Source organism: Podarcis melisellensis (genome assembly GCF_964234715.1).
Source record: "Podarcis melisellensis genome assembly, chromosome: 7".
Lineage (NCBI taxonomy): Eukaryota > Metazoa > Chordata > Lepidosauria > Squamata > Lacertidae > Podarcis > Podarcis melisellensis.
The window spans coordinates 79,139,546-79,154,972 of NC_138539.1; the positions used below are offsets into that span (position 1 = coordinate 79,139,546).

The 15,427-nt window shown below is 44.7% G+C and overlaps 1 protein-coding gene across 1 annotated transcript in view; it reads left to right on the forward strand.

Annotated features, from left to right (window-relative positions):
• The first annotated feature begins 11,149 nt into the window (after window positions 1-11,149).
• Window positions 11,150-15,427, forward strand: part of DAP (death associated protein) — a 41,509-nt gene continuing 37,231 nt past the window's right edge. Inside the window, exon 1 of the mRNA XM_081920107.1 lies at window positions 11,150-11,344. Within this exon, the coding sequence (XP_081776233.1) occupies window positions 11,290-11,344 (55 nt within the window). The 5' untranslated portion in view covers window positions 11,150-11,289. The remainder of the gene's footprint in view (window positions 11,345-15,427) is intronic.

Sequence of the window (15,427 nt, forward strand, 5' to 3'; positions counted from 1 at the left end):
CGTCTCGTTTTTAAGATATTATACAGGTAGATTGCATCTCATGCTAATTTCACTTACAGATTTATGTGAATCGGTGATTTTTTATTTTAAAAAATAATTAAAAAGGGGGAGCAGGGGGAAACCCCTGGAAGGGCCATCTGAGATCTTGTGGGAGACCTCACACAACCTGCTTACAAGTCGAGATCTATATTATGAAAAACTACATAATATACAACCTAGACAGCATCTACAACCTAGACAGCATCTTAAAAAGCAGAGAAATCACCTTGCCAACAAAGGTCTGTATAGTTAAAGCTATGGTTTTCCCAGTAGTGATGTATGGAAGTGAGAGCTGGACCATAAAGAAGGCTGATCGCCGAAGAATTGATGCTTTTGAATACTGGTGCTGGAGGAGACTCTTGAGAGTCCCATGGACTGCAAGAAGATCAAATCGATCCATTCTTAAGGAAATCAGCCCTGAGTGCTCACTGGAAGGACAGATCCTGAAGCTGAGGCTCCAGTACTTTGGCCACCTCATGAGAAGAGAAGACTCCCTAGAAAAGACCCTGATGTTGGGAAAGATGGAGGGCACAAGGAGAAGGGGACGACAAAGGACGAGATGGTTGGATAGTGTTCTCGAAGCTACCAGCATGAGTTTGACCAAACTGTGGGAGGCGGTGGAAGACAGGAGTGCCTGGCGTGCTCTGGTCCAGGGGATCACGAAGAGTCGGAAACGACTAAACAACTAAACAACAACACAATATACACCTGCTGTATAGTACAGTATATATAAAATTCTACCTGACTAAATCATGCTCAGAGCAGACCCACTGAAATGAATGGGAGTTGGAAGTTCTAAGAGAATTCTCTATGTAATTGGTATTGTTATAAATTTCTATCTGTAAAATCAAATAAAAATGATTTTTAAAAAGCCATTATTCCATCTCAACCTTTACGTGATTCACAATGTCAAGTTTGCCCTCTGTCCCTTTCTTACTTTGTTTTCCATATCAAATCACTAGATTCCTTGTACTCAGGGCCACTTTATTGTGAGTTCCTCAGAAATGCCATCAAACTCACAAATGTTTCTTATTAGCTTCATCAGTCTTCAACTGCTTTTCTTCCGTTTTAGAAAACACACTTTTAACCACTGCAAGATATAAAAATAAGAAACATGATATTTGACAAAATGTAATAAACATTTCAAAGTCTAATAAAATATGAAACTGAAAAATTTAATATTCACTATCACCCCCCAATACAGTGGTGCCCCGCAAGACGAATGCCTCGCAAGACGAAAAACCCGCAAGACGAAAGGGTTTTTCGGTTTTTGCGTCGCTTCGCTAGACGATTTTCCCTATGGGCTTGCTTCGCAAGAAGAAAGCCCATAGGGAAATCTCCGTGGACCTCTTTTAAATGCTGGCGGTGGGGAGCAAAGCCTTCCCCCCCCCTCCGGCCTTCAGAAGAGGTCCAGGAAGGCCGGCGGGGGCCGAAAGGCTTTGCTCCCCACCGCCAGCATTTTAAAAGCGGTCCGGGATAGCAGGGAAGCGCTTCCTGCTATCCCGGACGGCTTTTGAAGGCAGCCGGGGGGAGCAAAGACTTTTGCCCCCCGCCGGCATTCAGAAGAGGTCCTGGACCTCTTCTGAAGGCCGGCGGGGGGCAAAAGTCTTTGCTCCCCGCTGCCTGCCTTCCCGGGAGAGCAGAGAAACGCGCTGCGATTCTCCGCTCTCCCGGACGGCTTTTGAAGGCAGACGGGGGCGAAAGTCTTTGCTCCCCCCTATCTGCCTTCCCGGGAGAGCGGAGAAACGCGCTGCGATTCTCCGCTCTCCCCGACGGCTTTTGAAGGCAGGCGGGGGGGGACAAAGACTTTGCTCCCCCCCCGCCTGCCTTCCCGGGGGCTTTAAAATCGCCCCGGGACAGTCCTCCGCTGTCCCGGGACGATTTTAAAATGCTGGCGGGCGGCAGCGCTGCCGCCCGCCAGCATTTTAAGATCGCCCGGGACAGCGGAAAAGTCTCCGCTGTCCCGGGAAGGCAGGCGGGGTGGAAGCAAAGACTTTCGCCCCCCGCCGGCCTTCAGAAGAGGTCGGGGGACAGAGTGTCCCCGGACCTGGTCTGAAGGCGGTTTCCATAGGAACGCATTGATTGATTTTCAATGCATTCCTATGGGAAACCGTGCTTCGCAAGACGAAAAACTCGCAAGACGAAAAGACTTGCAGAACGAATTAATTTCGTCTTGCGAGGCACCACTGTATTTAATTGCCTTCCCATGCTTCCAACATGTGTCTGTGAAACCTCTTCGTTATTTACAAATATTTACAAATATTCCATCTCCTTGGAAGACACGTTCTTGTCACAGGGACTCTTTTTGGTTTTGTACAAATTTAGTACATTCAATCTCCTTTTCACCAATTTTATTCATTTTGCAGGTCCACAAGCACCACTGTACATCCATCTAAAAGCACTTTTATTTATTGTCTCTCTATCATTTCTTGATAAAGGTTTTATATTCTTCTACCTGAGTATTAAATAATACCCCATAATCATTTGATAGCTTATTTCTGTTGGTTGGTATCAACTTTTCTGGTCTTTTTACCTTTAACCCATGATTTACTCCTCACATATTTTCATTTTTTTCCTTTCATCCCCAGTAAAATTGGAAAGCGTTCCAATTATAAAGTAATGGGGGGGAGTGCATTAATTTGGAAGAAGAATGTGCCTCCCACAAGGTGTTTAACTATGATGAATTGCCAATCCAACAGCATTAATTGTCTTTATTGTCTAAGTAGGGAGTGCCCAGGAAAAGAAGTGGTTATCAATTCTGAAGAAACCAGACTTCTGGTGATTAAGAATACAGCAGTCATAATTAGAGATTATCTGGTACTTAAAAACGAGTCGAAAAATACATTTCTATCTCCCTGAATAAATAATTTCTCTCTTAAAATAAACGCAGCCCATTTTAATACTTCCTGCTGCCGCCTAGCCATCTATATACTTCACCAAGCTCCCCACATGAAAAAGATGAGGTTATATTACACACAGACTTAGCGGAGACAGAATGCAAGGCCTTCACAATGCATTATTTATAGCCTACTACCGGTTCATATTCTTTGGGAGAAAAATGCGCGAGGCAAAAGCCCTGAACCTTGTGATTGATAAAGTATGGAACAAAGTTAACAGAAATCTTAAATCATCTACCAAAGACCTGTTGCTCATGCAACAGCAAGTACCCAGCAGGCTACATCTAAGATAGATAAACAGGGAATCAAAGCCTCCGACAGGCACTGGGAATATGGAAAGCTCAATATAGCACCAGCTCCTTTTGTTGGGCCTTCAGATGCAGTTTTTGAGGCAATGTGCTGTATCACACTCACACAGTTATAAATCAGCCATATTTTTCCTATTTTTCTAATCCTGCAATTCCTGATCTTCCCCACATTTTCTCATGTTGAAAATTAGTTGGGGATGAGCAGAGGACTGAGGGTGGAGAAAGAGAAAGGGTTGGGTGTTTGTTTAAAATAATCAATCTTTATTAAACATTTTCAACATACAATAAAAGCCAAAATAATCTCGAAAGGAAAAAGCAAGAATAAGTAAAGGAAGAAAATTAGGAAGAGGGGAACAGAGAAAGTAAATACAATATTTCAAACAGTGAAAATCAAGACGGAAAAGTTGTTGAGCTTTATTTTGTTTTGCCCAAAGTTCAAAAAATGCCATTTTCGAGCTATTTTAACATCAGCAACATTGCCTGCCATAAATCCAGATTTTCCCAGACATTTGGACAATGCTGATGAATGTGAATATGGCATTCTGGGTGTATAGCAAACCTACAATTGTATCTTTACACTTATTTAACATGCAGAAGAGTGAACCCCTCATTCTTGTGTAACACTTTTCAACACAATAAATTGGCTGCTCTAATTCAGCCCTTCCCACGATGCTTTCCTCCCCAGAGCTACACAGATATTTATGATATAGCTCCAGCCTGAGCCCTACGTAGACAAGCTGTATGGCCAGTGACCTACAGCATAGTTTGTTTGTATGTTTAACTGCATTCGTGTGACGCTCTTCATCCAAAGATCACAGAAAGAAAAGAGATCAGAAATACCATACCCTATATGCAACCAAAACTACTTAGTGAAGTATCTGTCAGTAACAGAGGTGCAAAATCTTAGGCATGGACAGCTGTGTTTGGCCTCTGGAATTGCACCCATCCCAAGCTTCCTCTTGGCCAGACCTAAATTTGTTCTTGCTTGCCTGACTGACTTGTGAAACATTTATTTGCATGTTGAGGTCCCCAGTAAAGGGTAAAGGGACCCCTGACCATTAGGTCCAGTTGTGGCCGACTCTGGGGTTGCAGCGCTCATCTCGCTTTATTGGCCGAGGGAGCCGGCGTACAGCTTCTGGGTCTTGTGGCCAGCATGACTAAACCACTTCTGGAGAACCAGAGCAGCACACGGAAACACCGTTTACCTTCCGGAGTGGTACCTATTTATCTACTTGCACTTTGATGTACTTTCGAACTGCTAGGTTGGCAGGAGCAGGGACCGAGCAACAGGAGCTCACCCTGTCGCGGGGATTCAAACCGCCGACCTTCTGATCAGCAAGCCCTAGGCTCTGTGATTTAACCCACAGCGCCACCCGCGTCCCTTATCGAGGTCCCCAAGCCACCCCCTAAATAAATCACAATTCACATAGAATTTTTGTTTAAGGTTTTTGGCATAATTTTGGCCACAACTTTATTAAAATACATAATGTGAGTGGTTGCTTAGGCATTGGTTACGACTATCTGTCCCCACCCCGGGACAGAACTGACTTCCGGATTCCAGTAAAAGCCAGTAAGGGAAAACAATACTGGGGAGAGAATGGGGCTGGGCACCATACCGTCACCCCTCCCTGCATGCTCCCAGGGGCTTGCACGGCCCTAGCCCCTTGCATGGCAAACCCCTGGATTCCTTTAACGGAATTCCCTTGCAGCAGCAGGATTGGAGGGGCAGGCACAGCCAACCCTTACCCCTCCACCAACCAATTTATAACCAATGCCTAACCGCAACCTTACAAGTAGTGACAATTTGCTACGCAGTAGGCAAAAACCAAATGGCACCAGCCAATCTGCCAAATGGACAAAATTCCTACCAGGCCCCTGCCCCCAAAGCAGGCGACCCCATGACAGGCATAGCAATATCAAACGCAACAGCCCTAAATTAGGGAGGGTGGGCAGGTGATCCGATGCATGCAGCAAAAAAGATTGAAAAAAGCTGCGTGCCATGAATATACAACCTTTGGGCCAAGCCTCTAAATGGAAACATCAAAATCTCCCCGACAACCCAGATTGGCCCAATCAGTCATGGCCATCCAAACGGTCCTGCCCAGTAACCAAGAGGGGGTGTCCTGTTAGACCCCACCACAACATGTGCTCTCCATGAAGGTGAACACGCTTTATCACAGGGACATCCCAAGAGACTGCAATCTACTCCTGGGGGGGGGGACTGGCAGTGATCTACCTGTTTTTTTGGGGGGGCGTTCAGAGTTGTTGATTTATTTTTAGGGGGGCCGGTCAAAATTGTTGAGCTTTCTTTAGGGGGGCTGGTCTCAAAGATGTTGACCTTTTTTTAGGGGGGGGACTTCCCAAAAATTATTTAACTCACAAACAAGACAGCCACTAACAGACAAACACAGCACTACAGCAGATAACAAAAGCAACCTTAGCAAGAGAACGTTTGTTTAGGGCAGTGGTTCTCAAACATTTTACCTCAGGGCCACACCAAATTTTTAAATTGATAAGGAATACATTGGACAACAAAAAGAAAAACTGGCATTGCTAGACGTGTAACATAGAACACAACTACTTTATAATATGATCGTGGGACATGCCGCTTCATAATAATCATTCCCAAAATATAATTATAAACAAGCCTCTTACACATGTACCTTAAGTATGTATATAAATTCAGTGAGAGGTGAGAGCTTGCTTTTCCCACATAATCTCTTTTATATTAGGTCTCATTTGTGATAGACAAACTCTCACCAACACAAAGAAGCCTTTCTCTTTTGAGCTTTCCTATTTGCAAGAGCTGAAAATCCCTGTTTCCATAACTATCCATATTCTGCGAATAAGATAAAATATTTTGATATTATGCTATACTACAGCGAAATGCTTAAATGTTTATTTGTTTGTCCTTGAATCTTCCTGCCATATTTGCCATCCTCTCCTGCCAACCCTTTGGAGAACCACTGATTTAGGGCTTTCTGTAGTCAGCATTTCAATATTATGGAATAATATTAAGCATTTCAATAACCATTTTAAAAAGTGGAAACCTTATCCACCTGATACTCCTCCCTAGTTTTCATTTGCGCATTCAATCAAGACTACAAATCATGTACCGTATTTTTCGCCCTATAGGACGCACTTTTCCCCCTCCAAAAATGAAGGGGAAATGTGTGTACGTCCTATAGGGCGAATACAGGCTTTTGCTGAAGCCTGGAGAGCGCAGGGAGCTGCCTGCACTCCCGGGCTCCGCGCAGCTCCGCGCAGCTCTGCGCAACCCTCGGGAGCCCGGTGGGAAGCCGCGCCAGGCTCCCAAAGGTTGCGCAGAGCTGCCTGCATTCCGAAGCCTTTTCAGCGCACCCGGGCATCACGCAGCTCTCCGCAAGCCTGGGGAGACCGGCACGGCTCCCTAGGCTTGTGGATAGCAGGCTGTTCTGGGGGCTGGGGTCAGGGGAAGCTAGGTGTGTCCTATAGGGCGGTGCGTCCTATGGGGTGAAAAATACGGTAACTCCTTTAACTGACTAACTTTACAGCAGCATGTGCTTAGGTGCTGTCATACCATTTGCTTTTCTAAACTTGTGCAATCGTTGTCAGAGTCCAGGTTAACATGACATATTTGTTGGTTGTATCTTTAGCCCAATTACTGCTATCGAAAAAACAGACCGAGTTTCTGGTAGCAAACTCAAGGCAGTTTGCAACTATGGCTCCTTGGTGACAGGAGTTTACTATCTGCAAAAACAAAAAACACCTAGCAAAACCTCACCACCAGCCTTTTTAGCACCTTTCGCAACGGTTCAGTGCTAGGAGACCTTGCTAAATAACTCTTGGCTCTGCAGTTATGAAAGGCATGAAATCCTCCTTCTAATTAGGTTCTGGAAATACTACAAATGAAGAAATAATGCCAATGTCTATTTGCGCTTAGAAATCAAAGCAAAGGCTTTGCAAGATAAAAATTGGGGATGCAAAGGTAACTGCAAAATGTACTTATTTTGTTTTTAAAACACTTATTTATAAAGGTCCTTTCCAACAGTCCCCCCCCCCATTTTTTTTTATTAGTTTTCAGTATAGGTAAAGGTAAAGGTAAAGGTACCCCTGCCCGTACGGGCCAGTCTTGACAGACTCTGGGGTTGTGCGCCCATCTCACTTAAGAGGCCAGGGGCCAGCGCTGTCCGAAGACACTTCCGGGTCACGTGGCCAGCGTGACAAAGCTGCATCTGGTGAGCCAGAGCTGCACACGGAAACGCCGTTTACCTTCCCGCTGGTAAGCGGTCCCTATTTATCTACTTGCACCCGGAGGTGCTTCCGAACTGCTAGGTTGGCAGGCGCTGGGACCGAGCAGCGGGAGCGCACCCCGCCGCAGGGATTCGAACCGCCGACCTTTCGATCGGCAAGTCCTAGGCGCTGAGGCTTTAACCCACAGCGTCACCTGTGTCCCTTAGTTTTCAGTATAGCAAAATACAAATTCAACCAACATAACTTGTATAAACAGTGGGTAGGGAAGGGGGGGGTGTTTTACAGTATCAAGAATAATATGTCATTTCACATTTTCACTACTTTTCTAAAAATGTTATTATTTTTCGTGTAGGTCTGCTATGGTATTAATAAACTGGTGTTATGCCGTAATCCGCAGGAGTACAAATGCTAAAAGCAAAGTTAAAGTATAAAGACAGTGGAATATAGCCTATCCACAAACAAGACGACATCATCTTATATTCTCACAATAGCCAAACAATCTTATTTACTTCTGGAATCAAGTCACAAATTACTGTTATTAGCATATTGTTTAAAATCCCACCACCCTGCACAAAAATCCAAAGGTTCTGCCTTTCCTTGAATGAATTTTAAACTAAATGTATCCCCCCCCCTAAAATTGCAATGTTCCATACAATTTATGCCATAATTGTACAGTTATCAAAACTTTCCTAAGTTGGATGATAGACAGCCCTGCTGCAATCAACAGCAAGGTGGTAAGTTCTTTAGATGCTAACCCTTTATTTGTACCTTGGGAGATTGTTAAAATTAAAAAAGTTCTGGAGTGAATTCAGTTGTGTTCTTTATTACTGCTGTTAATTCTGTGTGAACCAGAGGTATGCTGGTACAGTGCCCCTGTACATGGAGGCTCTAGATAGCCAACCTGTTAAGCCAAGTAGGCCAAAAGTCTTGTCTTCCACAGCCTTCCAAACCCCATTTTTTATTTATTTATTTTTTTAAAAAAAAATTATTAAGGATTTTACATTACAAAAAATGAAAAAAAAAAATATCAAACAAAAATTGTTAAAAACAATCAATCTTTCCATCTCCTTATTTTTCATTTACTTGTTTCTCGGACCTCCTCATACCACCCTTTTTTGTATTCCAAATCAAATTATTAATTCAACAATTTCTTTCCCTCTTTTTACTACCCAGATCTTATTCTTAAATTATTACAATCTTAGATTTTTACTTATATAAACCCATTTTTTCATATTCTTTTAACCCACCACAGCTAGAAACCACTTAGTTCCAATCCAACATTATTCTAAAATTCCTTAATTTTACAATATCTCTGTAAATAGTCTTTAAATTTCTTCCAATCTTCCTCCACTGACTCTTCTCCCTGGTCTCGAATCCTGCCGGTCATTTCCCCAAACCCCATTTTTTAAAGAGCATGCTGTTCATTTCCTAAACATTTTACTGCCCTGCCTATTGAGCAGGCACCATCCCAGTACTGTACTCTTTTAAGCACCGACTGAAAGCTGCTGTGTATGTTTAGCCTAGAGAAGAGCAGACTGAGGGGAAATATGACAGCCACCTTCAAATATCTAAACGGCTGTCACATCAAAAATGGAGCAAGCTTGTTTTCTCCTGCTCCTGAAGGAAACAATGGATTCAAGTTACAAGAAAGGAGATTCTGACTAAACATACGGAAAAACTTTCTGACAATAAGAGCTGTTCAACAGTGGAACTGTCTCCCCTGAAAGGTTGTGGATCAACCTTCCTTGGAGGTTTTTTAGCAGAGGTTGGGTGGACACCTGCCATGGATGCTTTAGATTCCTGCATTGCACAGGATTGGACTAGATGGCTGTTGAGGTCCATTCCAACTGTACAATTCTGCGGTTCCTGTTTTTAGGACAATTGTATCAATAGTAATTGGATACGGGTGGCGCTGTGGGTTAAACCACAGAGCCTAGGGCTTGCTGGTCAGATCGGTGGTTCGAATCCCCGCAATGGGGTGAGCTCCCGTTGCTCAGTCCCTGCTCCTGCCAACCTAGCAGTTCAAAAGCACATCAAAGTGCAAGTAGATAAATAGGTACTGCTCCAGTGGGAAGGTAAACGGCGTTTCCATGCGCTGCTCTGGTTCGCCAGAAGAGGCTTCGTCCTGCTCGCCACATGACCCGGAAGCTGTACGCCGGCTCCCTCAGCCAATAAAGCGAGATGAGCGCTGCAACCCCCGAGTCGGTCACGACTGGACCTAATGGCCAGGGGTCCCTTTACCTTTTATCAATAGTAATGAGTTGTGGGCAACTTACACTTGCCAGGACCGACGCCTCAACGCCTTCCACATGCGCTGCATCAGGAAGATTTTGGGCATCACATGGCAGGGCAGAGGACCTCTATGCTGGATGGGTCATGCCCACAGAACGGAAGGTGCAGGATCCCTAAAGATGTTCTTTACGGGGAGCTGGCTTCAGGCACCAGGCAGACCAACTATGCATTACAAAGGTGTCTGCAAACAAGACACGAAGGCTGCCTACATTAACTCCACTTTAGGGGAATTCCTTTCTAGACAACTACAGTGGTACCTCAGGTTACATACTCTTCAGGTTACAGACTCTGCTAACCCAGAAATATTACCTCGGGTTAAGAACTTTGCTTCAGGATGAGAACAGAAATCGCGCGGTGGCGGCGCGGCAGCAGCAGCAGGAGGCCCCATTAGCTAAAGTGGTGCTTCAGGTTAAGAATGGACCTCTGGAACGAATTAAGTACTTAACCCGAGGTACCACTGTACAGCACATGGAAACCATCAGTCAGGTTGTGTATCCACAGCAGTGACCAGAGGAGGAATGTCCACTGGGAGGAGTGCAAATGAAAGGGCACACCTGCATGGGCACAACTAAACACTTTCATCTGCCCCAGCTACAACAAAGCATGTCTCTCCTGTTATGTACTGAAGTTCTCACCCTGGGCCAGCAGGGGGATACTGTAGATAGTTATGCAAATGAAGGATCAAAAGTGACGTTCAGTGATTGGATAGTTTGCATGCAAATGAAGGATCGAAAGCGACGTTCAGTGATTGGCTAGTTACAGAAAATGGTTACTGTTGCATTCTAGTGGAGCTCTATATAAGCAGGCTGACTGAGCTCCTCAGTTCAGTTCTGTTCCAGCTTACAAATAAAGAGCTGCTTTGGAAGAATCGCTGTGTCGTCTGATATGTTCGCCCACAGCTTAACATCTCCCATATTGGATTTCTCTACAGCCACGGGAGGGGAGGGGGGGCTGCAACTTTCCAACTTAAGCCCCTGAAGGTGCAACTCCTCCATAGGCTCTGGAGACAGATGGGACGCATAATTTCTAACCTGGTTTAGCATTTTAACTTTTTGCACTGCAGGGGTTCGTCTAGATGTCCTCGGGGCCGGGGTCCCTTTCCAACAACCCTACAATTCTGTGTTGCAATTCCACCCTAGATTTCCCCCGTTTTGCAAACCGCTCTTCCTCTTCTTTTTTGCAATGTATACATTGCGTGAGCTGAATAAACAAACACAAAGCAATAGATTCCCTAGCCAAAAAAAAGAGGGGGTGGAGAGAGAATGGAGGAGGCAGCTGCCCGCACGCGCCTCTCTCGCCTTCCTTGCTCGCAGGAAGAGGAAGGAGCAGCAGCCGTCCTCCTCTTTCCGCGCGTCCCTTTCTCTCTCCTCCTCCTCCCGCTTCGCCGCGCGCTCTGACGACAGATCCGTGCGCAGCCAGAGGCCACGTTGGCAACTGAGGACGCTGCCGGAGGAGCAGCTTTGCGCTTGAGCTTTTGGGGCTGATTTTTGATTTGCAGCAGCAGCAGCTTCCGAGCGAGCATGTCTTCGCCGCCTAAAGTCAAAACAGAGACCCGGGCTGGACACCCTCCTGCTGGTACTGCTGACCTTCCCCCCATCTCTCTCTCTCTCTTTCCTTCTCTCTTTCCACCTCTCCAGATCTTGGCTTGGCCAAACGGGAGTTTGTTGTTGGTGGGGGTGATTAGGGGAGGAGGGGGAAGCTGGTAAGTTTTTTAAAATTAAAAATCAGCCCCCCCACACACAATATTTGCATGTCGTCCTAAATGGAGAGTGGGCCGGGGTGTGGATGTGTGGACATGTTTTCTGTGCGCATCAGGGAAGGAGGCGGGTGCCCGATTCTTTTTAAGGCTGCAGATCCTGTGCACGTTTACTTGGGAGCAAGCCCCGTGGAGCAGAGTTGGGGTTGTTGTTGTTTTTCTGAGCGCAAGAAGCAAGCCCAGCTTCACTGAGGTGACGGGGCGGCTGCAGCCCAAAGTGTGTTTACCAAAGAGTGAGCCCCGTTAAACCTGCGGGGCTTTCTTCCGGGTAAGCAGGATTGCAACGTTGCTAATCTAGTCAACATGCTGAGGATCGGGGTGCACGGAAGATGCTGCACTGTTAATACGTGCTTCCTTCCGCCTCTCTTAAAGCAACAAAAGTTTTGTATGGCCTATGCGTGTTGAAACTTCTGCAAAGTAGGACTTTGTCCATTCCCCGCTTTCCACTTGAGGACCATGCCAACGTGTGCAAGAAAACAGATCCCTCAAGTGTCTTGTGAAAAGCCACTTGGAGGTCATCGGGTGGATCCTCATAGGAGTCTAGCTTATAGACACCGTAGCACAGAGGAACATTGCAAAGTGTGTGTGTATGCCCTAATACAGTACAGAGAGTTACTGTGTACTATTGCAGCCAGATCGTATAAGTTTTTTTCAGTGAGTTTAATAGTGCTTATTCTCAGGTTAAAGGGACGCGGGTGGCGCTGTGGGTTAAACCACAGAGCCTAGGACTTGCTGATCAGAAGGTCGGCTTTTCGAATCCCCGCAACGGGGTGATCTCCCGTTGCTCGGTCCCAGCTCCTACCAACCTAGCAGTTTGAAAGCACGTCAAGTGCAAGTAGATAAATAGGTACCGCTCCGGTGGGAAGGTAAACGGCGTTTCTGTGCACTGCTCTGGTTTGCCAGAAGCGGCTTAGTCATGCTGGCCACATGACCCGGAAGCTGTACGCCGGCTCCCTAGGCCAATAAATGAGCGCCACAACCCCAGAGTCGGTCACGACTGGACCTAATGGTCAGGGGTCCCTTTACCTTACTATTCTCAGGTTGGCTGCAGTCCTAGATACACTTTAGTTACATTCTGTGCAATAGCAATATTTGAAGCTACTGTTAAATAGAACAGTATAAAAAAGATTAAAACTTCATTACATAACTGATTAAAAAAATCCCCAAAGTGACTGTCCAAAGAATTTGCCATGTCCTAAAAGTAGAGGTTAAAACAGAATGTTAAAAAAGTAAGCAAGTTTCTTATTTTGTGTTAATCTTTCCATGAAAGCGCAGAAAATTCTTGCTACTGATTTAATTACTGCCGTGCTTTTCATAAATTATTGTTGGATTTTCAAAAATAAAATGAAAAATCCTGAAGCAAAAATGTCAGTAGAAAAAAAATTAAAAACATTCCCCTCCACCCTGAGCAACAGGAATGTAATGGCTTTGTGTCCATATGCTGATGTATTCATTTGTCGTAACTTCAACATTTGTTGTTCAGAGCAAAGTCTAAGCAACTTTCCAAAAATTGTGCAATACAGTACTCTGAACATGGAGCTGTCTTGAAGCTGCTGTGCTTGTAAACCCTGTGGATTTCAGAAATCACCAGCGGAAAAACAAGAACTGCATTTCTGAGTGTCTCTTCATTCAAGTTCCCTTTCCTATTCCCGGATTATATTGCTCACTTGCCGACAGTACTTTTCTTACTTCAACCTTTAACCTTCCCAGTCTGTTCTTGACCTGTATGACCCCACTGTTTCGTGATGCCTTGATCTTGAAAGTCCTGTGCTGAAAGTATGGGAAATAGTTTAAAGAAATTTCATTATTATAAGAGGTAGGCGAGAGATCTAGAACAGTCGTTCCCAGTTAACTAAGTGCTGCAGATCCCCTGTTTGTCAAAAGCCAAGCCTTGGACTCCCTACTTTTGAAATTTTCCCTATCCCTATGGTAGTTTTTGTTACGTGAATGGTGCCACAGATCTCCTGGGGTCCACGGACCCCCAATTGGAACCAATGATCCAGGACATTTCTCCTTATAGTCCTTTTTAATTTCCTGGAAGTGAAGAATACTTTTATTTTTCTAATTGTTTTCTAAGTATCCCCCCCCCCTTTCTACTATATATAAAGAACTGTGTAAACTGAAGGCAATGAAGAAGGAAAAGTAAAAATTATTGGGAGCTGTAGAAGGGGCATGTTTGACTTGAGCTCTGTAGTTTGAGAGAGGACCAGCTGTTGCTTAGGTAAACAGCTGATAAGTGTTGGTGGTGTTGAGGAGCTGAACCGTACATTGAGAGATCAATTGTATCCACAAGAAACAGGCATAAAGCAAGCCGGTGCAAATTAAGCCGGCACAAACCAGACTACATTCAGCTGCGAGGCTACTAGTGGTTGAGCTGGCCTAAGCCTAGGAAAAACAAGCCTTTAAAGTACTGTTTGAGTTACACCACCCTTCTTGCTATCTTAACTTACGCTGGGTTGCCAGGTCATATGACTGTGTTGAACAAGCTTAGGAGCCGGCCAATTTCCCTTCCCCTTTCCCCTGCTATGTTCCTTTTTCAGGAACACTGGCTAAATTACACTGGAGGGAAATGTTGAAAAATCAGTGTGTGGCACTACTTTGCCCCCTCCTATTTCCCCCTCCCTGCAGATCTTTGCACAGTTAATTGTTCAGAAATTGTCTCTGAAAATGGGTGGCCCCTAGTTAATCAGCTGTGAGCATACTGCTTTTTTTAAGGGCCGGTGTTTGTGCTCCCACGTCTTCACTTTCTCCAGAACTGCCCCAAAGTGGCTTCTTGGCTTTCCCCTGCTTCTGGCAATCCCGCACAGTGTTTTTAGGCTCAATCTAGCACATTGTTATGTGGACTCAAGCTCCATGGGTTTCAGTGAGATCTGAGTGCTCATAATTGTGCAATGGATTGCGGTGTTCATGTGCAGAGAGGAAAACAACAAGAGAAGTAGCCTGGACAGAAGTTACCAATCAACCCTAGAGAGGAAGAGGGGCCCATTAATGTGTTGTGTTAATAGGCACTTATTACAATCACAAGTCCCTATAGACGAACAAGCACAAGTCCCTCTACTTTAGAAAAACATGTAAGGTGTAGGCAATCAGCCTAAAGATAGTTCATGTGCATCAGTACAGTCCGAAAGATGGAGATGTTTTTACAGGCCTAGTAAACAAAATATTGGGTTCCAGCTGTGCACTTTCAAAAAGAAGATGGGAGATTTCAAAGTCTTCACACAGACAAGTTCTATATTAGAAAAACCAGGTGGATATATAGATCTCCACCTTATGAAATAGGCCGCTATTATTTAAATGTCGAGAGAAGTCAGGGCTAAGAGTGGCTCGACCAAGTCTAGGTCAAGTGGCGCCCACCCTGTGGAATGCCCTTCCATCAGATGTCAAGGAAATAAACAACTTTCTGACTTTTAGAAGACGTCCAAAGCCAGCCCTGTTTAGGGAAGTTTTTAATGTTTGATGTTTTATTGTATTTCTAATATTTTGTTGGAAACCGCCCAGAGTGGCTGGGGAAACCCAGCCAGATGGGCGGGGTATAAATTTATTATTATTATTATTAGTCATGGGTAGGTCCAAATCTACACCTGTATTGACTCTGTGCTATTGCACAAAGTTTTGATGATGCTGGAACTAAATGCACTCAAATAGGAAGTACATTTCTGGATGATCTGCAAAACAATACACACACACCCTTTAAAAAAATACTGTAGTTCTGGGAATTGTTGTTGAAGGGAATCTGGATCTTTGGGGAAAATGCTATTGTTATTCAGAATGATGAATGGGTTTAGGGATCTATATTGAGGGATATCTCACTGATTTCCAATGGGAAAATGTCCCGTGTAATGTAGTAATTCACACAAGTGTTTTTCAGCTATTTACATGCATTGTTGTTTAGTGTTTACTAC